The sequence below is a fragment of the Sinocyclocheilus grahami genome, unplaced genomic scaffold (assembly GCF_001515645.1).
Source record: "Sinocyclocheilus grahami isolate Dianchi unplaced genomic scaffold, SAMN03320097.WGS_v1.1 scaffold437.1, whole genome shotgun sequence".
Taxonomy (NCBI): domain Eukaryota; kingdom Metazoa; phylum Chordata; class Actinopteri; order Cypriniformes; family Cyprinidae; genus Sinocyclocheilus; species Sinocyclocheilus grahami.
Window position 1 is genome coordinate 584985 of NW_015505616.1, and position 19855 is coordinate 604839.

Sequence of the window (19855 nt, forward strand, 5' to 3'; positions counted from 1 at the left end):
AGAGTAGACTACAATGCCGGCTGTTCTGACTCACAGACTGTAAGTACGTTTTCATTTAAATGATTTGCCACTGATGATTCAAACGCGAGTTTTGAGCAGTGTAGAGTAGGGCTTGTTGTTTGTCATTTCTCTGATCACAAATGCAGACAGGGTTTTATGTTTACGCGGCGCGATGCAACGCAACGCGTAAAAAGACAATATACGTCATTATAATCAGTAATTATGTCCCCACTGGATGCAACAAATGCCTCGTTTGTAATGGGTTTTAATGTTATTGTCTCGTCGCTCCGGCCAGACACGGCATCAACACAATATGGTGAGGGGCATAACATTTCCGTCACACGCTTGAGGTATTCGGCCAATCACAATGCACTGGATAGCTGGCCAATCACAGCACACCTCGCTTTTCAAACCGATGAGCTTTGTAAAAATCGGCGCGTTTCAAAAAGGCGGGGCATAGAGGAGAAACAATAATGTACAGTATGTGGAAAATAATGTGTTTTTTTATTTTAAACCGCATAAACACATTTCATTACACCAAATACACAACATAATGTTCTTTTTAGCAGCATCATATGACCCCTTTAAACATTTAGAAATGCTGCCTTGCAACTAATTGAAATAAAGTAAGTTGAAGTACAAAAATTATTAAAAATTATTATTAAGTGCTGTCAAATGATTAATGCATCCAAAATAAAAGTTTTTGTTTACATAATATTTGTGTATATACTGTGTATATTTATTATGTATATATTAATACAAACACATGCATGCATATATTTAAGAAAAATATGTTATGTTTATATATTAAATATATTTATATATCATATAAAATATAAGAATATATAAATGTATAAACATGTAAATATTTTCAAAATATGTGTGTGCATTTATATATACATAATAAATATATATAATATAAATACATGTATAATGTAAACAAAAACTTCTATTTTGGATGCGATTAATCGCGATTAACTTAATTGGCATCTAGAAATTGCAAACATTAGGAAAAAGGTCAGAGGCACAGTGTAGTGATACTGGTTGAGTATGCTCACCAAGGCTGCATTTATTTGATTAAAGCACTGTAAAAACAGTAATATTGTTAAATATTATTACAATTTAAAATAACTATTTCTATTTTAATATACTTTAAAATTTTAATATATTTCTGTGATTATTACGCCAGTCTTCAGTGTCACAAGATCTTTCAGAAATCATTCTAATATGCTGATTTGCTCAAAAACATTTCTCAATATTGAAAAAAAAATGTCACTTAATTCTTTTTTTTTTCTGGATTCTTTAATGAACCGAAAGTTCAAAAGAACAGCATTTATTTAAAACAGAAATGTTTTGTAATGTTATAAATATTTTTACTGTCACTTTTAATCAATTCAATGCGTTCAACCCTACACTTAGTACTGTATCATAGTTTCCACAAAAATATGAAGCAGCAGCACAACTGTTTTCAACATTGATGATAATAAAAAAAAAATTCAAACAGCAAATCCGCATATTAGAATGATTTCTGAAGGATCATGTGACACTGAATATTACAGTTTTTACTGTATTTTTGATCAAGCAAATGCAACCTTGGTGAGCACAAGAGACTTCTTTCAAAAACATTGAAAAATCTCTATTATTTCAAACTTTTGACTGATAGTGTAACTTGATCGGCTTTACCTTAATTTCATTGAAGAAGTATTTCTTGTCATCAGGGTAGAGGAGGTCAGCGATGCCATAATCGGCTATTTGAACAATAAAGTCGCTCTTGAGCAGAATGTTGCGGGCAGCCAGGTTCCTGTGGACCATTCGCTGTTCCTCTAGATAGTACATACCCTAGGAGGGAGCAAGCAAGGAAAGACTTTAGTTGTTTAAGTGGGCTTGAAATTAGCCAAATACCTCAAAATACACTTTATGTCCCTCTCACCTTGGCAATCTGCACACACCAGTTGAGCAGTCTCTGAGGGTTGAGGCTCTCACTGTGCTGCTGGATGTGCTCCAGCAAAGACCCCTGTGGGCTGAGCTGAGTGACCAGCTGCAGACTGGGCCCTGCACAGATGCCTAAGAGCCGGACTATATACGGGTGGTCCAGACTCCCCATAGCCAACATATGCTGCGAGAGAGAAAGAAGTCATTCAGGATGTCATTTTGTATGTGGGCTGTTTTTGAATGTTTGTACATGTATTAATGAATGGTTAACATTCTGACAGTGTAATACAAATGTGACCCTGGAGCACAAAAGCAGTCTTAAGTCGCTGGGGTATATTTGTAGCAATAGCCAAAAATACATTGTATGGGTCAAAATTATAGATTTTTCTTATATGCCAAAAATCATTAGGATATTAAGTAAAGATCATGTTCCATGAAGATATTTTGTAAATTCCCTACCGTAAATATATCAAAACTTAATTTTTGATTACTAATATGCATTGCTAAGGACTTCATTTGGACAACTTTAAAGGTGATTTTCTCAATATTTAGATTTTTTTGCACCCTCAGATTCCAGATTTTCAAATAGTTGTATCTTGGCCAAATATTGTCCTATCATAACAAACCATACATCAACGGAAAGCTTATTTAGCTTTCAGAGGATGTATAAATCTCAATTTCGGTCAAAAATGGACCCTTATGACTGGTTTTGTGGTCCAGGGTCACAAATAGTCATCGACTTCTAAAAGCCACTATGAACGATCAAAAATGAAATGAAATGAACAGTAATTGTATTCATTTATTATCACAGAGCAACCCATACACTAATTTTAAAAGTCTGGGGTCGGGACAAATTTTTAGTTTTTGAAAGAGGTCTCTTTAGCTCACCAAGGCTGCATTTATTTGATTAGAACTACAGTAAAATACAGTAATATTGTGAAATATTATTACAGATATTATTAAATTTAAATATCTTTTAAAAAGTAATTTATTCCTGTGATGCAAAGCTGAATTTTCAGCATCATTACTGCAGTCTTCAGTGTCACATGATCCTTCAGGAATAATTCTAATATGCTGAGTTACTCAAGAAACATTTCTGATTATTATCAATGTTGAAAACAGTTGTGCGGCTTAATATTTTTATGGAAACGTCATATAGTTTTATATTCTTAATTGAACAGAAAGTTCCAATAAACATCATTTATTTAAAATAGAAATCTTTTGTAACATCATTAGTTCCTCATTTACTGTAAATCTGTGTGGTTTTTTTCATTTATCGCCCACCACGCAAACAGAATTTTTTTTAGAAAAGCTTTTGAATAATCACTTACCATAAGTAAAATTTTAAAGTGCATAAAAATCGGTGTATTTTATTTGTAAGACGTTTGTAACACAAATAATTAGTGTATATAATATATTATTAGTGTATGTAGGCAATAGTTTTTAGAAAAGCTTTTGAATAATCACTTACCATAAGTAAAATTTTAAAGTGCATAAAAATCGGTGTATTTTATTTTTAAGACGTTTGTAACACAAATAATTAGTGTATATAATATATTATTAGTGTATGTAGGCAATATGTGCATGTGCGTGTCTTTTTTAACATTGATAATAATATTTCTTGAGCAACATATCAGCATATTAGAATGATTTCTGAAGGATCATGTGACACTAAAGACTGAAATAATGATGCTGGGGGGGGGGATTCTAAAAAATCTTATTAACCCCAAATTTCGGAATGGTTGTGTACATTAAAATTAATGTACACAACCAATTAAAAATTAATATCTCAGAGTTCAAAAACAGAGTTCAGAGTTCCTCATTTACTGTAAATCTCTCTCTCTTTTTTTATTTTATTTTATCCCCCACAGGCAATCTGAATTTTATTGTAAAAACTTTTGAATAATTGCTAACCATAACTAAAACTAAAATGTGCATAAAATATGTGCATTATATACATATTAAAACTTTATTTGATGTAATATATTGCAATTTTTGACATTCTGAGCTTTCTCACCCCAGGGTGCAGTTGGCATGGCACGGTTGGCATTTGTGCTGGCTATTGGGGAACTTATAAATGATGAGTCCATTTTCCCCCTGAACCCCCTCTGGACATGAGGACACACAGTACGGCCCATCCTGCAAATGTGCACAGGCTGCGCACTCATTAGCACCCTGCAGGAAGAATAAGATGGAGAGATGATTTAATAAATCAAACAATCCGTGCAAACAGTGAGTGATATTCTTTCAGAGAACAATAGATTACCGGTCCTTTGCAGGTGTGTTTGCTGTCCTGCACAGCACACTCTTGGTGACACGGCATACACTCTTTTTTAGTTCCGGCAAACTCACGTTTTTCACTGTACAGATCAAAAGAAATGATTCAGGGGTCTGAAAATCTCTTGTAGTTCTCACAGTACTAAATCATACGCTATATTGTTTCCTTTTCTACAGCACGTATATTAACAGAACACACACTGGGTGTGTCTCAGTCCACTCCCTTGTTCACTGCCTAGGGAGTGCAGTTCTTAGCGCTATTTCAGTTGTAAATTCATTACAGTGCACTGAAATTTTCATTCCAGACTGCTCAATATATTAACTACACTGGAAATGTCTCTTAGTCAACATACTGTACAGGTTACAAATAGTATTTTTTTTTAATCTAATTAATTACATTATGTGCCAGTTAATTACTACCCAAAATTGAAGTCCATTATTGTGCTAGATGAGAAAAGCTTCTTACAGACATTACAAAAAATAGGAAACCTTTAATAAATAATGATAATAAATGCATATTCATGTTTTTTTTATAAATATGATATAATAATAAATATTGAAATATGAAAATATTTTTTTTAATGATACGCTATGACACTAAAACCGCCAGTATGTGGCGGCAAGTCACTGTTTTAGTGAATTAATCATTAAGTCATTCATTCAACCGATTCGTTTAAACAGCTGATTCATTCAGAAATGAAGCAAGTGACTGACTTTATGAATAAGTCACTGAATCACTGGCTCACTCGATTCGTTAAAAACCGCGGATACATTCATGACGCACATCAGTTAGCTGTACACACACACACACACATATATATATATATTTAATAATAATAATAATATCATTTGAATGTGTTATTTTTTCCATAATTAATTGCACCAAATTTACACATTAATCTTACGTCCTAGTTACAAGCACCTATCATACACTTTTTAACTGCTACAATGAAGATGCATGTAAAAAAATATATAATAATAATAATTTGGAACTGGAGAGCAGAATGAGACACAGCCATTGTCCTATACTGACCCTGACAGGAAGTTGCATTGTGGTACACATGTTCCTCCTCTGCTGTAGTTCTTGCAAGACACACACTGCTCGGGTCCCGGACCCCAGCAGGCCTCAGATGAACACAGGGGATCACACACATGCCCTTCTTCAACTACAAACACACAGCAATAATGAATTGTTAACTAGCAATAATGAATAATGATATTTTTTTATCTTTAATATTTTTAGAATGTTCTTTTACATTTAATATGCAACATATTCCAGAGGACTTCTAAGCTAGAACCCTCTTCAAGAGAAGTTGTGTCTTTAAATTGATGGCACTATCAGAATTAAAGGGATAGTCCAGCCAAAAATTAAAATTAGCAAAAGAATATATTTTGAAGCTCATCAGGCAGTTACAGTTCTACTGACTTCCATTGTATTTTTTGTCAATGGGAACTGAAACCGTTTGGTTACCAACATTCTTCAAAATATCTTCTTTTGTGTTTCAGAGAAGAAAGTACGTCATACAAGTTTGGAATTACATGAGAGTGAGTAAAAATGACAGAATTTTCATTTTGGGGTGAACTACCCCTTTAAAACCACTTCCCTAATGACAACCCATAACTGGTCCATTTGAAACTTTTTGGTAGTACAGCATATGTGCTCACTGCATTGCTCTTGTGGGTGGTTGTCCTTGATGTCGAGGGGTTTCTGGCGGCGCTGGGCCCGAGGGCCGCTCCCGAACAGACGTGTCCAATTAACAGTGTGATGATAACAGAGCTGTTTGTTTCCCGTGATGTAGATGCCTCCGTCACCGATCCGTTTCAGTGAGCGAAGATCCAGGGACTTCAACGTAGGAATCTTCATCACCAAAAGCGAGTAACCTCTGAGAGATAACATGTGAAAAGGTCATTTGGAAAAAAAATTACAAATTAAATTGCATTGTTCTTAAAGTCAACATCAAATGATCTGACCCATTTATTAATTTTTTATTTTTTATTCAAGTTGCTGGTTTTATTGTGCACAATTCATTAATGTATGTTAAGATAAATGCAAAAATGTATAGATTCCTAATTGATAAAATCAAGTCCCACTGAATATGTTTCGTTCAGAAATGTATCAGTTAGTGAGTTCAGTTTATTCTTAATTATTTTTAGCATTAATATTTTCCTTTAGATTTACCATTCAAAGTTTTTTTTTTTAAGTCTCCAATGCCGCCAAGGCTGCATTTATTAATTTTTTTAAATACAGTAAAAACTGTAATATTTAATATAAAAAACTGTTTTCTATTTTGACATATTTGATCTTTTAATATTCTATTTTAATATATTTACAAATGAAATGTATTCGGCAAAGCTAAATTTTCAGCATCATTACCCCAGTCTTCAGTGTCACATGACCCAGAAATCAGAAATAATTCTAATATGCTGATTTGATGCACATGGAACATTTCTACTTATTATTAATGTTGAAAACAGTTGCAGCTTTTTTCCAGTATGCTTTGATGAATGGAAAGTTCAGAAGAACAGCATTTATTTGAAATAGAAATCTTTTGTAACATTATAAACATCTTTACTGTCGCTTTTGGTCAATTTAATGCATCCTTGCTGAGTAAAAGTACTAAAAAAATTATTAAGTACTATGATAATATATCATAGCTAGGCTGTCGCGTACTGGTCAAAGTCAAAAAAGCCAGCCAATATATTCTGATCCCTACAATATGGTCCCAACTTAAATGTAAGTAAGGGATTTTTTGTTTAATTGTCGGCTAGGCAAATCCAATCACTTAGAAAAGTGATAGCACACCTCTCCACTACAAGTTGAATGATTTAAGCCGGTATCATTCATGTCTGTAGCACAAACAGTGCAAGCACTGCTAATAACATGAATGCTTTGTTTACACTGATGCATTTAAGCGTTAAGAAATGAGGAGACTGCTAAATGACTAACAAACAGAGGATGGGCGGTATGCTCACCTGTACAGAGTTCTTCCCTGTATTGTTGCTAGATTTGAGAAAACAGAAATATTTTCCAGCTCTTCAGGCCAAGACTGAATACTCAGAATATCTGTCAAGTGGACAGAAGAGTGAGTTGAATGGTGTACAGAGAGGGCAGAAGAAATGGCAAAGATATTCACACACACACACACACACACACACACCTGTGATCTCTCTGACAGTGTTGAAGATCTTCAGTTTCTTTGGATCAAGAGCACTAATATTATTGTAACTGTCTCTGTGGAGGAAAGAAAGGCACAGAAAGGTCACTATTTCTGAAACATATGTGATGCATATTGCAACTATACTTGGGTCACTTTTGGCCAAGTGGACTTTTACAAAATAAACTTTCTTGAACACCTTTCACACTATTACTAGTTTAATTTGTCCAAGAATGGGTAAGAAAGGAGAACTCTGTTGTATTTTTGTCATGAACATTTCAATCACCAGCGTCTCAAATCCTGGTGATCTCAAATCTCACCCTTTAATTCCTGTTACAAGGAAATGCAGGCTGCCCTGAATCTTAGTGCAGTTTATGAAGCTGTCGATGTTCTGCGAGTCTACGGTCTGTCTGGAAAGTGTACCAGTGCCAACACATGCTGCGCAAAGAGAAAAAACCAGAGAGAACACAGTTATGACTGAAAACGCACAAAGATGGACATGAAGGAGATTGTGCTTGTTTCTCAATGACCAGTGAATATATAATGATAATAAATATTCTTAATAATGATAAGAAATAAGAATGCAACTCATCTTTTGCGACATACAGGAGTGGCATACAAAAGGTCAAAAGGTCAAAGAAAACTTCATTGTAATTTTTAGCACATTGTGTAGAAATGTTAAAAATGAAACAGTTCCTTCAGGGAACAAAGGTGGAACATATAGTGGATATTCAAAAGGACTAAGAAAAAGACAACAGTAAATATTGACAATAGTATTACATTCAGGAAAATCAGTAAATTGTTCATAGTTATTAAGAGTTTTTGAAAGTATTTTTTTTCCTAAAAATGCAAAAAAAAAAAAACTTTTTGGAGCTAGTTGGTAGTAATTATGATTAGCTTTACATACACTATAGGTGAAAACTTTGGAATAATTAAAATTTGTTAGTGTTTTTAAATCAAGTCTCTTATCCTCACCAAGGTGACATTTATTTGATCAAAACTACAGTAAAAACAGTAATATTGTGAAAAATTATTGCAATTTAAAAGAACCATTTTCTATTTTCATATTTCTTTAAAATGTAATTTATTCCTGTAATGCAAAGCTGAATTTTCAGCACCATTACTCCAGTCTTCAGTGTCACATGATCCTTCAGAAATCATTCTAATATGCTGATTTGCTGCTCAATTACTATGGATTATTACTGGTGCTCAATTAATTATAATGGTTCTTACTTTTAGCAATGTTGAAAAAACATTAGCAATGTTTTTTCTGCTTAATTTTTTTTGTGGAAACTGAAGAATTTACTGTGATACATACTGAAGACTGAAGTAATGATGCTGAAAATTTAGCTTTGCACCACAGGAATAAATTTCATATTAAAATATATTAAAATTGAAAACAGCTATTTTAAATTGTAATAATATTTCTATTTTACTGTATTTTTGATCAAATAAATGAAGCCTCAGTGAGCAGAGACTTCTTTCAAAAACACACAAAAAAAATCATACTTATGGCAAATATTTGATCAGTAGTGTAAAAACAACAAAAGTCTATGGTATGCCTTTTAGATAATTGGGTAAACAAAGTGTGCATGTTACCTTTCGGACAGAGACCCCCACACGGCTCACATCTTTTCATTCCTTTTTTATCCACCTCCATCTTGTCTGCTGGACAGCTGCTAACACACGAACTTCCGTCTACAACAAAGTTAGCTGAAGTACAAGAGCAACAGAGCAAGTAAGTATAAAGGCAGGATGTCAAACTACTGAATTAAACAATAAATTCTTTATTTATTATTATTTTTATTTATTTATTATTTAGGTCCCGTCGGGAGAGTGGGACATTCTGTTTAAACCTTTAATACTATGTTACAGGTAAATGCACTCCATGTAACCCAGGGAAACACTTACTAGGACAATGTGATACACATATTGTGCCATACTGGTATTTTGCATTAGGATTCGGTTCCAGTTTGAACGTCACTTTATTATAGATGAGAGCCTGAGGACACTGCGGCACACATGACCCCGAGTTGTTAAAATTTCTGCAGGCCTGTAAACACACAGACACCCAAGTCAAAGCAAGCAAGGTTTGATTCATGAATCTGATATGTTATTGCAACACATGTCCAAGAACTGGTGTAAGTTTGTTGAACATACAAAGCAGTTGGTGTCGAGCGGCCCAGTGCAGCCTCCGGCACACTCTATGTGACAGCACTCGCTCGGGCTGCGGCCAAAACAACGGCTGTTGCACTGTGGTGCGCACACTGTCTTAGTCACTGAGAATGAGAGAGAAACATAGTCAGCAGTGTGTGTGTGAGATACAGAAAGTTGAATAACTAATAGTCAGCAGTGTGTGTTTGTGTGTGTGTGTATGTGTGTGTGTGTTTGTGTATGTGTGTGTGTGTGTGTGTGTCTGTGTGTGTGTACTGGTTTGGGTGGTTTTTAAGGACACACATTTGTATAATGACATGGGTCTAGACACAGGTATAACAATATGCAGGTGGTTTATGAGGACACTTCCTGTGTCCCTGTAATTCAAAAGGCTTTAAAAACATACTAAATGGTGTTTTTTTGAAAATCTAAAAATGCAAAGTTTCCTGTGAGGGGTAGGTTTAGGTGTAGGGTTGGTGTAGGCCGATAGAAAATACAGTTTGTACAGTATAAAACCATTACGCCTATGGAGAGTCCCCGTAAACCACAAATATGTGTGTGTGTGTGTGTGTGTGTGTGTGTGTGTGTGTGTGTGTGTGTGTGTGCTCTGAGTTTCCAAAGACTTACAGATTTGACAAGAGTCATTTCCAGGACCCCAACACCGACCCCCACAAGACTCATGACAGGGAGCTAAACAGAAAATGCACTATAATTTATACATTTCCATAAGATCATCACCCAAAGTAAAAATCTATTTGGCTACACATTCAAAACAAATATCTTTAAAAAATCTTCAGCTAAACATTACAGTGAACTCCATTATGCCTCCTGATCTATGAAAAGACAACATATGATCCTCTGATAACAATTATTTATTAAAATGTATTATAAATATTTATATAAATAGTTATTCATTATAAATATATACACTACCATTCCAAAGTTTGTGGTCAGTAAGATTTTTTTTTAAAGAGCTTAATACTTTTATTTAGCAAGGCTGCATTAAATTGATCAAAATTGACTGTAAAAACATTTATAATGTAACAAAATATTTCTATTTCAAATAAATGCTGTTCTTTTGAACTTAAGCAGCAAACACTTCTTGAGCATCAAATCAGCATATTAGAATGATTTCAGAAGGATCTGAAGGATCATGTGTCACTGAAGACTGGAGTAATGATGCTGTAAATTCAGCTTTGCATCACAGAAGTAAATTACATTTTAAAATATATTAAAATAGAAAACAGCTATTTTAAATTGCAATATATCACAATATTTTTATTTTTATAAAACAAAACGCATATTAAAAGCAAGTTTTATGTCTCCTTACATTCTGATCCGTTGTCTTCAATGATGATTTCTGCCCCACTGTCTTTCACAATGTCTAGCCAGTTAATCTGCGGCGCATAGCTCAAGAATTTATTCTGGATGATCTGCACTCCGCCCTCCAGGATCTCTGCAGATCACAACAAATATGAGAAATATAGAAATATCAAGATAAGATCAAAGACAGAATGGTACTTTGTAGAAGTTAAAACTTGAAACCTGTCCTCTAAACTCTCAGAAAAAGAAAATAATATATAAACGCAAAGAGATTTTACAAAGAAAAATCTTTTCTAGGATTTCAGGTTTTCCATGGTGTTTCACCATGGAAAAGTCGATGCCACATGGTAGCTAAGGTTTTGTTAGGTGATTGTTAGGGCGTGATTTCATAGCACAAATGCCAATATTCATGCTAAGAAATTTTGAAAAACACCTATGAGTAATCAAACATTATTAATAAAGTACAGTATATACCGTGCTCAGATTTAACATTCATATTGATTCCACACATTGAGTCACAATAGAATTAGCAAGAGGTTAAAGGAAGGGCGATGGAAAAAATGACAAACATGTTCATTGATTCACACACTCACAGACACACAATGGAAAGATAAAACTACTTGGATTGTATTTCACACTAAATGTGTTGTGTTTGCTGAAGCAGGTCGGGACATGCTCTAGCCTAACTGTAGCCATCTAACGTCAATCTCCTGGAATTTATCGCGAGGAACAATATAATAGAGGATTTTTCTACAAGTATGTGTCGGTCTAGGTTTGGGTTTATGATGTGATCATTCTCATTTGTGTGTGAATTCTTTTAATAAACCACATACATAAACAAATCTTTTTCTGTCCGTTGACTCACTCTTCCACACCACACCCTCCAGAAAGTCTTGCTGCCATGGAAACTGCGTGGGCGTTTTGAAAGAATGTGTTTCTGTGGGTGCAAATGTGTCACCTGTCACGTATGTGTGAGCGCACCTGTTAAGTGTGTGAGGCCCAGCTCCTTTAGTCCGTACACTCCATCTTTCTGATAGTTGACGAGGATGGCGAGAGCGAAGCGATCTTCATATAGAGACGTCCCTCGGATGACTCGCAGCTGTTCCAGCGGTAAATGTCTGAACTGGTTTATGGCGATGAGGATGTAGCCCGTAACCTCACGGATAGACTGTGAAGAGCAGTTGTGTTACACATTCATAAAATGAAACATAATAGACATACAGACTCAGACATGAGGCTGGACTGCTGTGAGCTCATGCACACGTGTGCTTTATTCAAAAGTGGCCTGATCTCTTGTTACATCCTACAAATGTGGACTATTTCCCCCACCTGTAGGAATGAGAAATCGCGGTTGTGCTCCATCTGCGTGATCTCCAGGTTTCCTATGACAATCTTGCAGCCCGTGTACATCTCTTTCATGAGTTTGTACTGGACCTCAGAGCTTCCTGTCACACTCAGTGAGTTCTGTGTGCCTGTACACACTGTAAAGTAAGCGAGAGAAAGAGTGAATTTATTGTAACAAAAAACAAATGCACGACCATTTAAAAGTATGGAATTTTTTAAGTTTTTGAAAGATGCTCTTATTCTCACCAAAGCTGCATTTAATCCAGAATACAGTAATATTGTGAAATATTATTACAATTTTAGATAACTGTTTTCTATTTTAATATATTTTATATATTTTAAAATGTAATTTATTCTTGTGATGGTAAAGCTGAATTTTCAGCATCATTACTGCAGTCTTCAGTGTCACATGATCCTTCAGAAATCATTCTAACATGCTGATTTGCTGCTCAAGAAATATTGCTTAATATTTTTCTGGAAACCACGATACATTATTTGAAATATAAATCTTTTTTAACAATATAAATGTCTAACAATATACAATCACTTTTCATCAATTTAATGCAACCATGCTGAATGCAACTATTAAATTCTTTCCAAAAAAAAAAATGTCCCCAAACTTTTGAACAGTAGTGTATATAATACATTAAATACATATGTTCAAATATTTTTTGCATAATGACTGCTTCAATACATAATATCTATAATATTACTCAGTGTTCTCTGCTAATATTTTAAATGTCATGCCCATTTATATATTTATGTGGTCAAATCTTTGTAATTAGTAGGATAATGACCAGCGATTGTATATTAACAAAAAATAATTCAACAGGGGTCATTATTTATAGTAATGACCGAATGAATGCACATTATGCCTTATTTAATGCAAAAAAAATAGAAAACATGCATCACCTGATTATATCACAATTTCAGTGAATATTTAATATTTCCTTTATATATTAATGTGGTATAAGAATCCTTGTAATTAGTGGAATAGTTGTATGATCTCAGCTAATATTGAATATTTCATCCCCATTTATATATTTATGTAGTAAGAAGCTTTGTAATGACTAGAATAATGAACAGCAATTGTGTATTGTCACAAAAATAACTTGACAGGGGTCATTATTTACAATAATTGCTAACTGACTGCACATTATGCCCTATTTTTAATGCAAAAGAAATCTCAAACTGAGCATCTGATGACAATATCACAGATACAGCTGTTGTTGTTTTTCTTGCATTGCTGTTCATGTTGTGACATCAGGAAGGCAAACTGAAAGGTAAAAGAGGTCTAAGGGAGTTTGAGGTGAAGCTATTTTGCATTTCAAATTTTGCCTTTGGTTTGAATCTGCTACGGTCAAAACAAGCCATTACTGAGGGTGGGTGTCTAGGAAAAAATATTCCCATTAATACTTAGAGGTACTCAGAAATGCCCCCAGGAACCTTTACAGATTAAAACTAAAAGAAACAGAGTTCTTCTGAGAATATGGTCAATTTATGACCCATTAGGATCAGAACGCAGGTTAAATAGAGCATATAAGATTAGAGAATCACATATCTATAATGGCAGGTATGTTGAAGCGTTTCTATTCTCATAAATAGAGCAATGCATCTCTTCAGAACCGAATAACACAGGCACTGATAACACACATACTGTAAACTGTTATCAGCATTACAGAGTCCAACAAATGTGCCTAAAGGTCTCTTGTAAAAGACAAACAGGTGTTCGGTCCAGCCACACAGGTGTGGTGTGTCGATCAGACATTGTTTTGGTATGCTTTTCAGAAAGAATTCTTGTAGGTCCAGGCTGTATTTAGGAACCTTTTAGTTCTTATCAAACTTCTCCTTTGGTAAACGCAGACACAGTGCAAACACAGATCACAGCAGTCTTATTTTAGTATTTTTGATATACTACAGGTTTATAGGTTTTGTTAATATTTTGAATTCGATTTTATATTTTCACTTTAATTTTAGTTAGTTTATACATTTTTTTAAATGTTTTGTAAAAATGGTAGTTTCTTTAGTTTTACTTTAATACTTAAAGCTAAACTAAGTGAGAATGAGAAATTAAATATAATTAAATAAGATTACGTTTTTTATATATATTTTGTGTTATTTTAGTTACTATTTATTTTGTTTCAAGTAATGTTTTTTTTAATGGTTCTAGTTTGAGTTTTAGTTATAGTTAACGATAATAACCCTGAATCACAGAACAGTGAGATACTGGAATTGGTATATTTTCTTAAATTCTCTTTCCCCTTGGTACAAAATAAATGCTAAACAAATACAGTCTTGCCTTTAACACATACACAGTTCCCATATTATATATATACGTGTACTGAGATCTCAGAACTTGAACTGATAAGATCTGGAGTTGAACTTTAGGGTGTTATGGCCCACAATAGGACAGGTAAAGCCAGTAATGTCAGAAAAGGCATCAAAACCATCAGTTAAACCAGAAGTTTGTGTTTTTAAAGGTAAAAGTATTGAACTTTTGCCTGCTTAGATTATTCTCTTGAGGAAAAAGACCCCAGTAATCACATTGAGCTCAGATCTACCAAAACACAAATTCTGCAATGTCTGAGATTTCGATAAGAAACATAACATCTGAGCTATAGTCACATTCATTTCTAACTCTATACACATGCTGTATGTCAGCACATGCCTCATTTGTTAAATTTAGGCTATTTCTCTTAAAGGTGCAGTAGGAGATCTTGGAAAATGCTAACTTTAGCCTGATAGCACTGAAAGCGAACGTCCCACCCTCCCTGCAATCGCCGTCCAAAGCCACGCCCCCTGAACGCATTTACACTCACAGACCAGAATACCAGAGACAACATTACTACAATAGGCTACATCAGCGGTTCCCAATTCCAGCCCATGTTCCGAAGTGAAGTAAACTTAAACGGATTTCCCCTGCTCAGGGAGTAGGGAGCAATGAACACTGTGTAGGGATCATATCGATCGGAACACAGTTCATGCACGTAGCTCACTTCTAACGAGCTGGCGCAAGGACTGGATTAACCGCTGGGCTGGGCATGTGTCATTCACCGGTGAGAAAAACTCCTGTCTGCGCGAACCTGGTGCACAGAGGTATGCTAATACATATGTTGACAGGCAGGTAGGAAAGCATATTAAAACGCTCGGACCGAGCGTTTTGATTGGACGAACATTTCTTGATCCTATGCCTTCCACAGAATATATAAATACAGACAAATACATTTAGACCACTTAACTTAATGATCGCTATCGGGATGTGAAGAGACTTTCAACCAGCATAACAAAAAATGTTTCTGAAGACAATCACCTATTGCACCTTTAAGGAGAAGATCCCTAGGAGAGACATTTGATCTGAGATACCTAAAAAGTTACTACTTGAAATATACGAGCGCCATTAGGTCTTCTGCGTTATGAAATAGCAACCTCTAAGCACTGGAGCTGTCCTGTAGGTTTAAGTTCACAGAAGCACTTAAATGGAAGCTACAACACTGCATTCCACCTGTAATGTTCCTAAGAACAGGAGCCCTAAAACAAACAACTATAAATCAAGAATCATTTCATAACTCCCCTTGTGAAAAAGTGCACTTAATTGTATTGAATGTGCACTCGTAGTGTACTTCAAATATTAAAAGCATTTGTTTTAAAAGACTGTACTTGGAAAATATTATATTAATAAAATGAAAGGTCACTTAAGTATAAAGTACACACTATATTGTAAAAAAAACCAAAACAAATTAATAGAGAAACAGATAATGTCCTGGCAGAATATTACCAATGCATTTACTGTTACATTTACTAAATTACAACTTTACAAATGTGTAATAATTACAAATATATTTAAGAACATGACAAAGGTTTCAACAGAAATTATATTAAAGTATACATTATTTTAGTTTACCATAAATGCTTGTCAGTACACGTGTCAGTAACCATGTTTCAAAGACAACAGAATTATGTAAATTATGTGCAAACTGTAAATATTATATGTCCAAAAATATTATATTCAGTTTATATTATATTCAAGTTTTCACAAGTACTCTTTAATGTATACTAATGTATACTTTTTCCACAAGGATCCTTATCATAGTGACAGAACACGTTTTTGCCTTGTCTGTATTTAATTGTTTTTATAAATATGCACTAGATGCATGTCTTTGACCACATGAATTCTGTGTTTTTAAGATGCCGCGTTAAAAGGAAACCGAACATTATGGAGATAGTTCACCCAAAAATGAAAATTCTCACCCTCAAGTTGTTCCAAACCTGTATGAATTGATTTCTTCTGCTGAAAACACACACACACACAAATATATTCTGAAGAAAGTGGGTAGCCAAACAGTTTCTGGTCCCCATTGACTTACATAGTATTTTTTTCCATACCATTTAGTTACCCACATTCTTCAAAATATTTTCTTTTATGCTCAACAGAAGAAAGTCAGCCACATATTTTGAATGACATAAGGGTGAGTAAAAGATGACATAATTATCATTTTTTGGGTGAACTAACCCTTTATAAGGAGTTTTCATTTTAAAAAAGTTTGTTCATAGTGTAATAATCTGCTGTGCTAAATGCATGAACGTGATTATGTGAACGGCCCTCAGTCTGCACATGACACAATGCTCCCATTCAACCAGAGCGCGAAAACAAGTGTAAGAACCCGCCAAAACTCAAGCAAATGCTCACAAAATACACACACACACACGCTAGGTTCAACTATCAGGTTCACAGAGACAGGTAAGAAAAACAAAAGCCATGGGAGGTCTAAAGCGGCACACAACAGACATGGCTTAGCTGCCTGGTAAACAGAAACTTGGCCACAGTCACAAAGAGATTATCCAAACCTGACTGATTGGTTCTCACAAGCATAAATACACATAAATCTACACATTAATGTCTGAATCATTTATTATCATTAAAGGGTCAGCTAACACACAACACGAAGGCATGCACACACATAGAAACCATGCCTAGCTTAATGACTTTGTTTTGGACCTAAAAACCATTAAAAGTTACAGGTTACTCCTCTTCCCTGGGCAAGAGAAGGAATTATTTTGATTTATCAGACACATGTTTGTGTAAGTGAGTATGTGTGCATGCAATCCTGGATGCAGCATTACACACAAAAACCACAGAAAAATGACTATAGTGAATAGTAAAGGATAATATTTCATGGTGTTGCTAACTTTTTAATAGCTGAAAAAAAATTAAATAATAAATGGCAGACATTTTAATAAAAAAATAAAAATGTTATCCCATCATAGATAACTATAAGAAAGTCAGTCATAGGTTTATAACTATGAAAAGTGTAAACACTATGATGCTATCAAAATATTGGGTAAAACTTGGAACTCTCATTTGTTAATTAGTTAATGCATTGTTTAACATGAACTAACCGTGAGCAATATACTTTTACATTATTTACTAACCTTTGTTAATATTAGGTAATAAAAATGCAGTTGTTCAATGTTTGTTCAAAGTGCATTAACTAATGTTAACAGATGCAACTTTAAAAACATTTTAAAAATTAACATTAAGAAATATTGTTCATCGTCAGTTAACTAATGTTAAACAAATAACCTTCTTATAAAGTAAAACGGTGATTTTTTTTTTTGTCGCTTGGTGGCACAGAACCAAAATTACAGATTTCACCTTCAACGTATTTTTTTAATTGCATTTTAACGTGAACATCAGTTGTCGTACGGTTCAGTTTAACGTCACATTAGTTATACTAAAACACTGTGGCATCCATTTATAAACTGATAATAAAAGGTTCAGTAGGTTCCACATAAAGATTGAAGGCTTTTTTTTTTTACATTTGGGCCTAAATGTTCACTGTTCACTCAAACGATCCTTTGACGTAAACCAAGAATTTGGCAGTGCTCAAAACTGAGTATTTCCATAAATGAATGTACAATGAATGTGGAGGCGACAGCAGAAACAGAGAGGCTACACACACTGTGCTTGTGAATCTATTCAACACTCCTGGAGGAGCGGCCTTGAGTATGTGTGTGGGAGCCTTTAACACACACTGTACTACTCATACTGACGTCTTCAAAACTCCACTCAGAACACTTCACAACAATGCCAAAAGGTCGACAACTGCCGTAATCTTCACAGGACATTTCACATTATCTTTTTGTATGACTCAAGTGCAATGGTCATCTGAAAACTATGCATTCACATGTTACATATTAGTAATATAAGGCATGTACCATATGTATTTCTAAACACGGTTGGCACAGGTGTTCCTGAATACATTCTTTCAAAAATGCTTTGTAGAGCCATATAGAACATTATACTGATATTCAGCCAAACTTTTCACTATAATGTTCTGTTTCTGTTTTTTGTATGTATCACAGCAGCTCATTGTGAAATAACATGACAATGTCAGTCTGTTACTTTGAAAACTATTCTGTAGTACATCCTGTATGCCAGAATCATTCCAACATAACTCCTCTAGCCAAATAAAGATATTGCACTGTTCAAAATGACATTGGCAAACATAAAAATGCCTCACAGTGAAATTATGAGTGTTATCAATAATGACAATGGAATTCCTTACATACTGATTCCAGCAGAGGTAACAGTTAAATGCATTTAAAAGGATAGTTCACCCAAAAATGAAATCTCTGTCATTATTTACAGCTTGAATACAATACACGACAACTGCACAGATTTTTGGATGAGTTGAAATCTGCACATGGATTTTTTTAGAATCACACTATCATTCCATGCATTTGGTGGATATTAAACGTTTGATATTTTGAGACTATTTTAGAACACATATTTCATCTGTCATGTGTCTCCCAGCAATGAGCCACATGTTTATGCATGAGTTTGTTGTGTTCGGAACAACTTGAAAGACTGGTAGTGTGTGATCCTCAGTTGTTTACTGTATGATGCCCAATTTTTCTCTGTAACAATTTACAAATCGCCATGATGTCTATTCAGATTTTAAAGGTTGTATAGTGTATTTCAGTCTTTACTAGCCCTCATGTCGTTCTAAACAATTCTTTCATGAAACATAAAAGGTTGTTAATCAATGATAATCATCCACTTCATTGAGTTGTTAAGCACTGAGACCAAAACACTGAATCACAATGAACAAGAATCCTTTCAGTGTAATTCATAAAGTGCAATCTATACGAATTATTATTTAATTCCAACCAATTCATTGAAAAGATCTGATTCAAAAAGAATAATTCCATTCATGAATTAAACATGTTTTTTTTTACTCAACCTCACAAGAACGCACCAAGACGAGCTGGGATGGACATCCTCCATCAAGATTTCACTAAATAACAAATTAGATTTCAGTCTGTATGCTTTACTAGACTTGGAATATAGTGCATGGGTTGTATGGACTGCATTTAGAATACTTTTATGGTACTTTTGCAACCTTTTTGAAGCTTGAAAACCTCAGTCAACATTTATTGTGATTGCATGGAAAAACACTTTTCAAAATTTTATTTTTGGGCAAACTATCCCTTTAATTGACAGAAAACAGTACTGATCAGAAAGGACTACTTCAGATTTTAAAACATTTGTTTTTCCGTGACACAAGCATTAAATATAAAAAAATGAAAATATGAGATGAATTATGCATTATTGGATATTTACTAAATATTTAAGGTACATTTAGATGCTAACAATAAGCTTTCTGCTC

The 19855-nt window shown here is 34.3% G+C and overlaps 1 protein-coding gene across 1 annotated transcript in view; it reads right to left on the reverse strand.

Annotated features, from left to right (window-relative positions):
- Window positions 1–19855, reverse strand: part of LOC107551889 (receptor tyrosine-protein kinase erbB-3-like) — a 29316-nt gene that overhangs the window by 6188 nt on the left and 3273 nt on the right. Inside the window, exons 2-18 of the mRNA XM_016233653.1 lie at window positions 12171–12322; window positions 11823–12009; window positions 10849–10974; window positions 10146–10208; window positions 9525–9643; window positions 9276–9417; window positions 8964–9077; window positions 7685–7802; window positions 7368–7441; window positions 7183–7273; window positions 5875–6092; window positions 5243–5375; window positions 4199–4292; window positions 3950–4107; window positions 2222–2231; window positions 1931–2116; window positions 1684–1839 (exon numbers count right to left, since the gene is read on the reverse strand). Coding sequence (XP_016089139.1) covers window positions 1684–1839; window positions 1931–2116; window positions 2222–2231; window positions 3950–4107; window positions 4199–4292; window positions 5243–5375; window positions 5875–6092; window positions 7183–7273; window positions 7368–7441; window positions 7685–7802; window positions 8964–9077; window positions 9276–9417; window positions 9525–9643; window positions 10146–10208; window positions 10849–10974; window positions 11823–12009; window positions 12171–12322 — 2141 coding nt within the window. The remainder of the gene's footprint in view (window positions 1–1683; window positions 1840–1930; window positions 2117–2221; window positions 2232–3949; window positions 4108–4198; window positions 4293–5242; window positions 5376–5874; window positions 6093–7182; window positions 7274–7367; window positions 7442–7684; window positions 7803–8963; window positions 9078–9275; window positions 9418–9524; window positions 9644–10145; window positions 10209–10848; window positions 10975–11822; window positions 12010–12170; window positions 12323–19855) is intronic.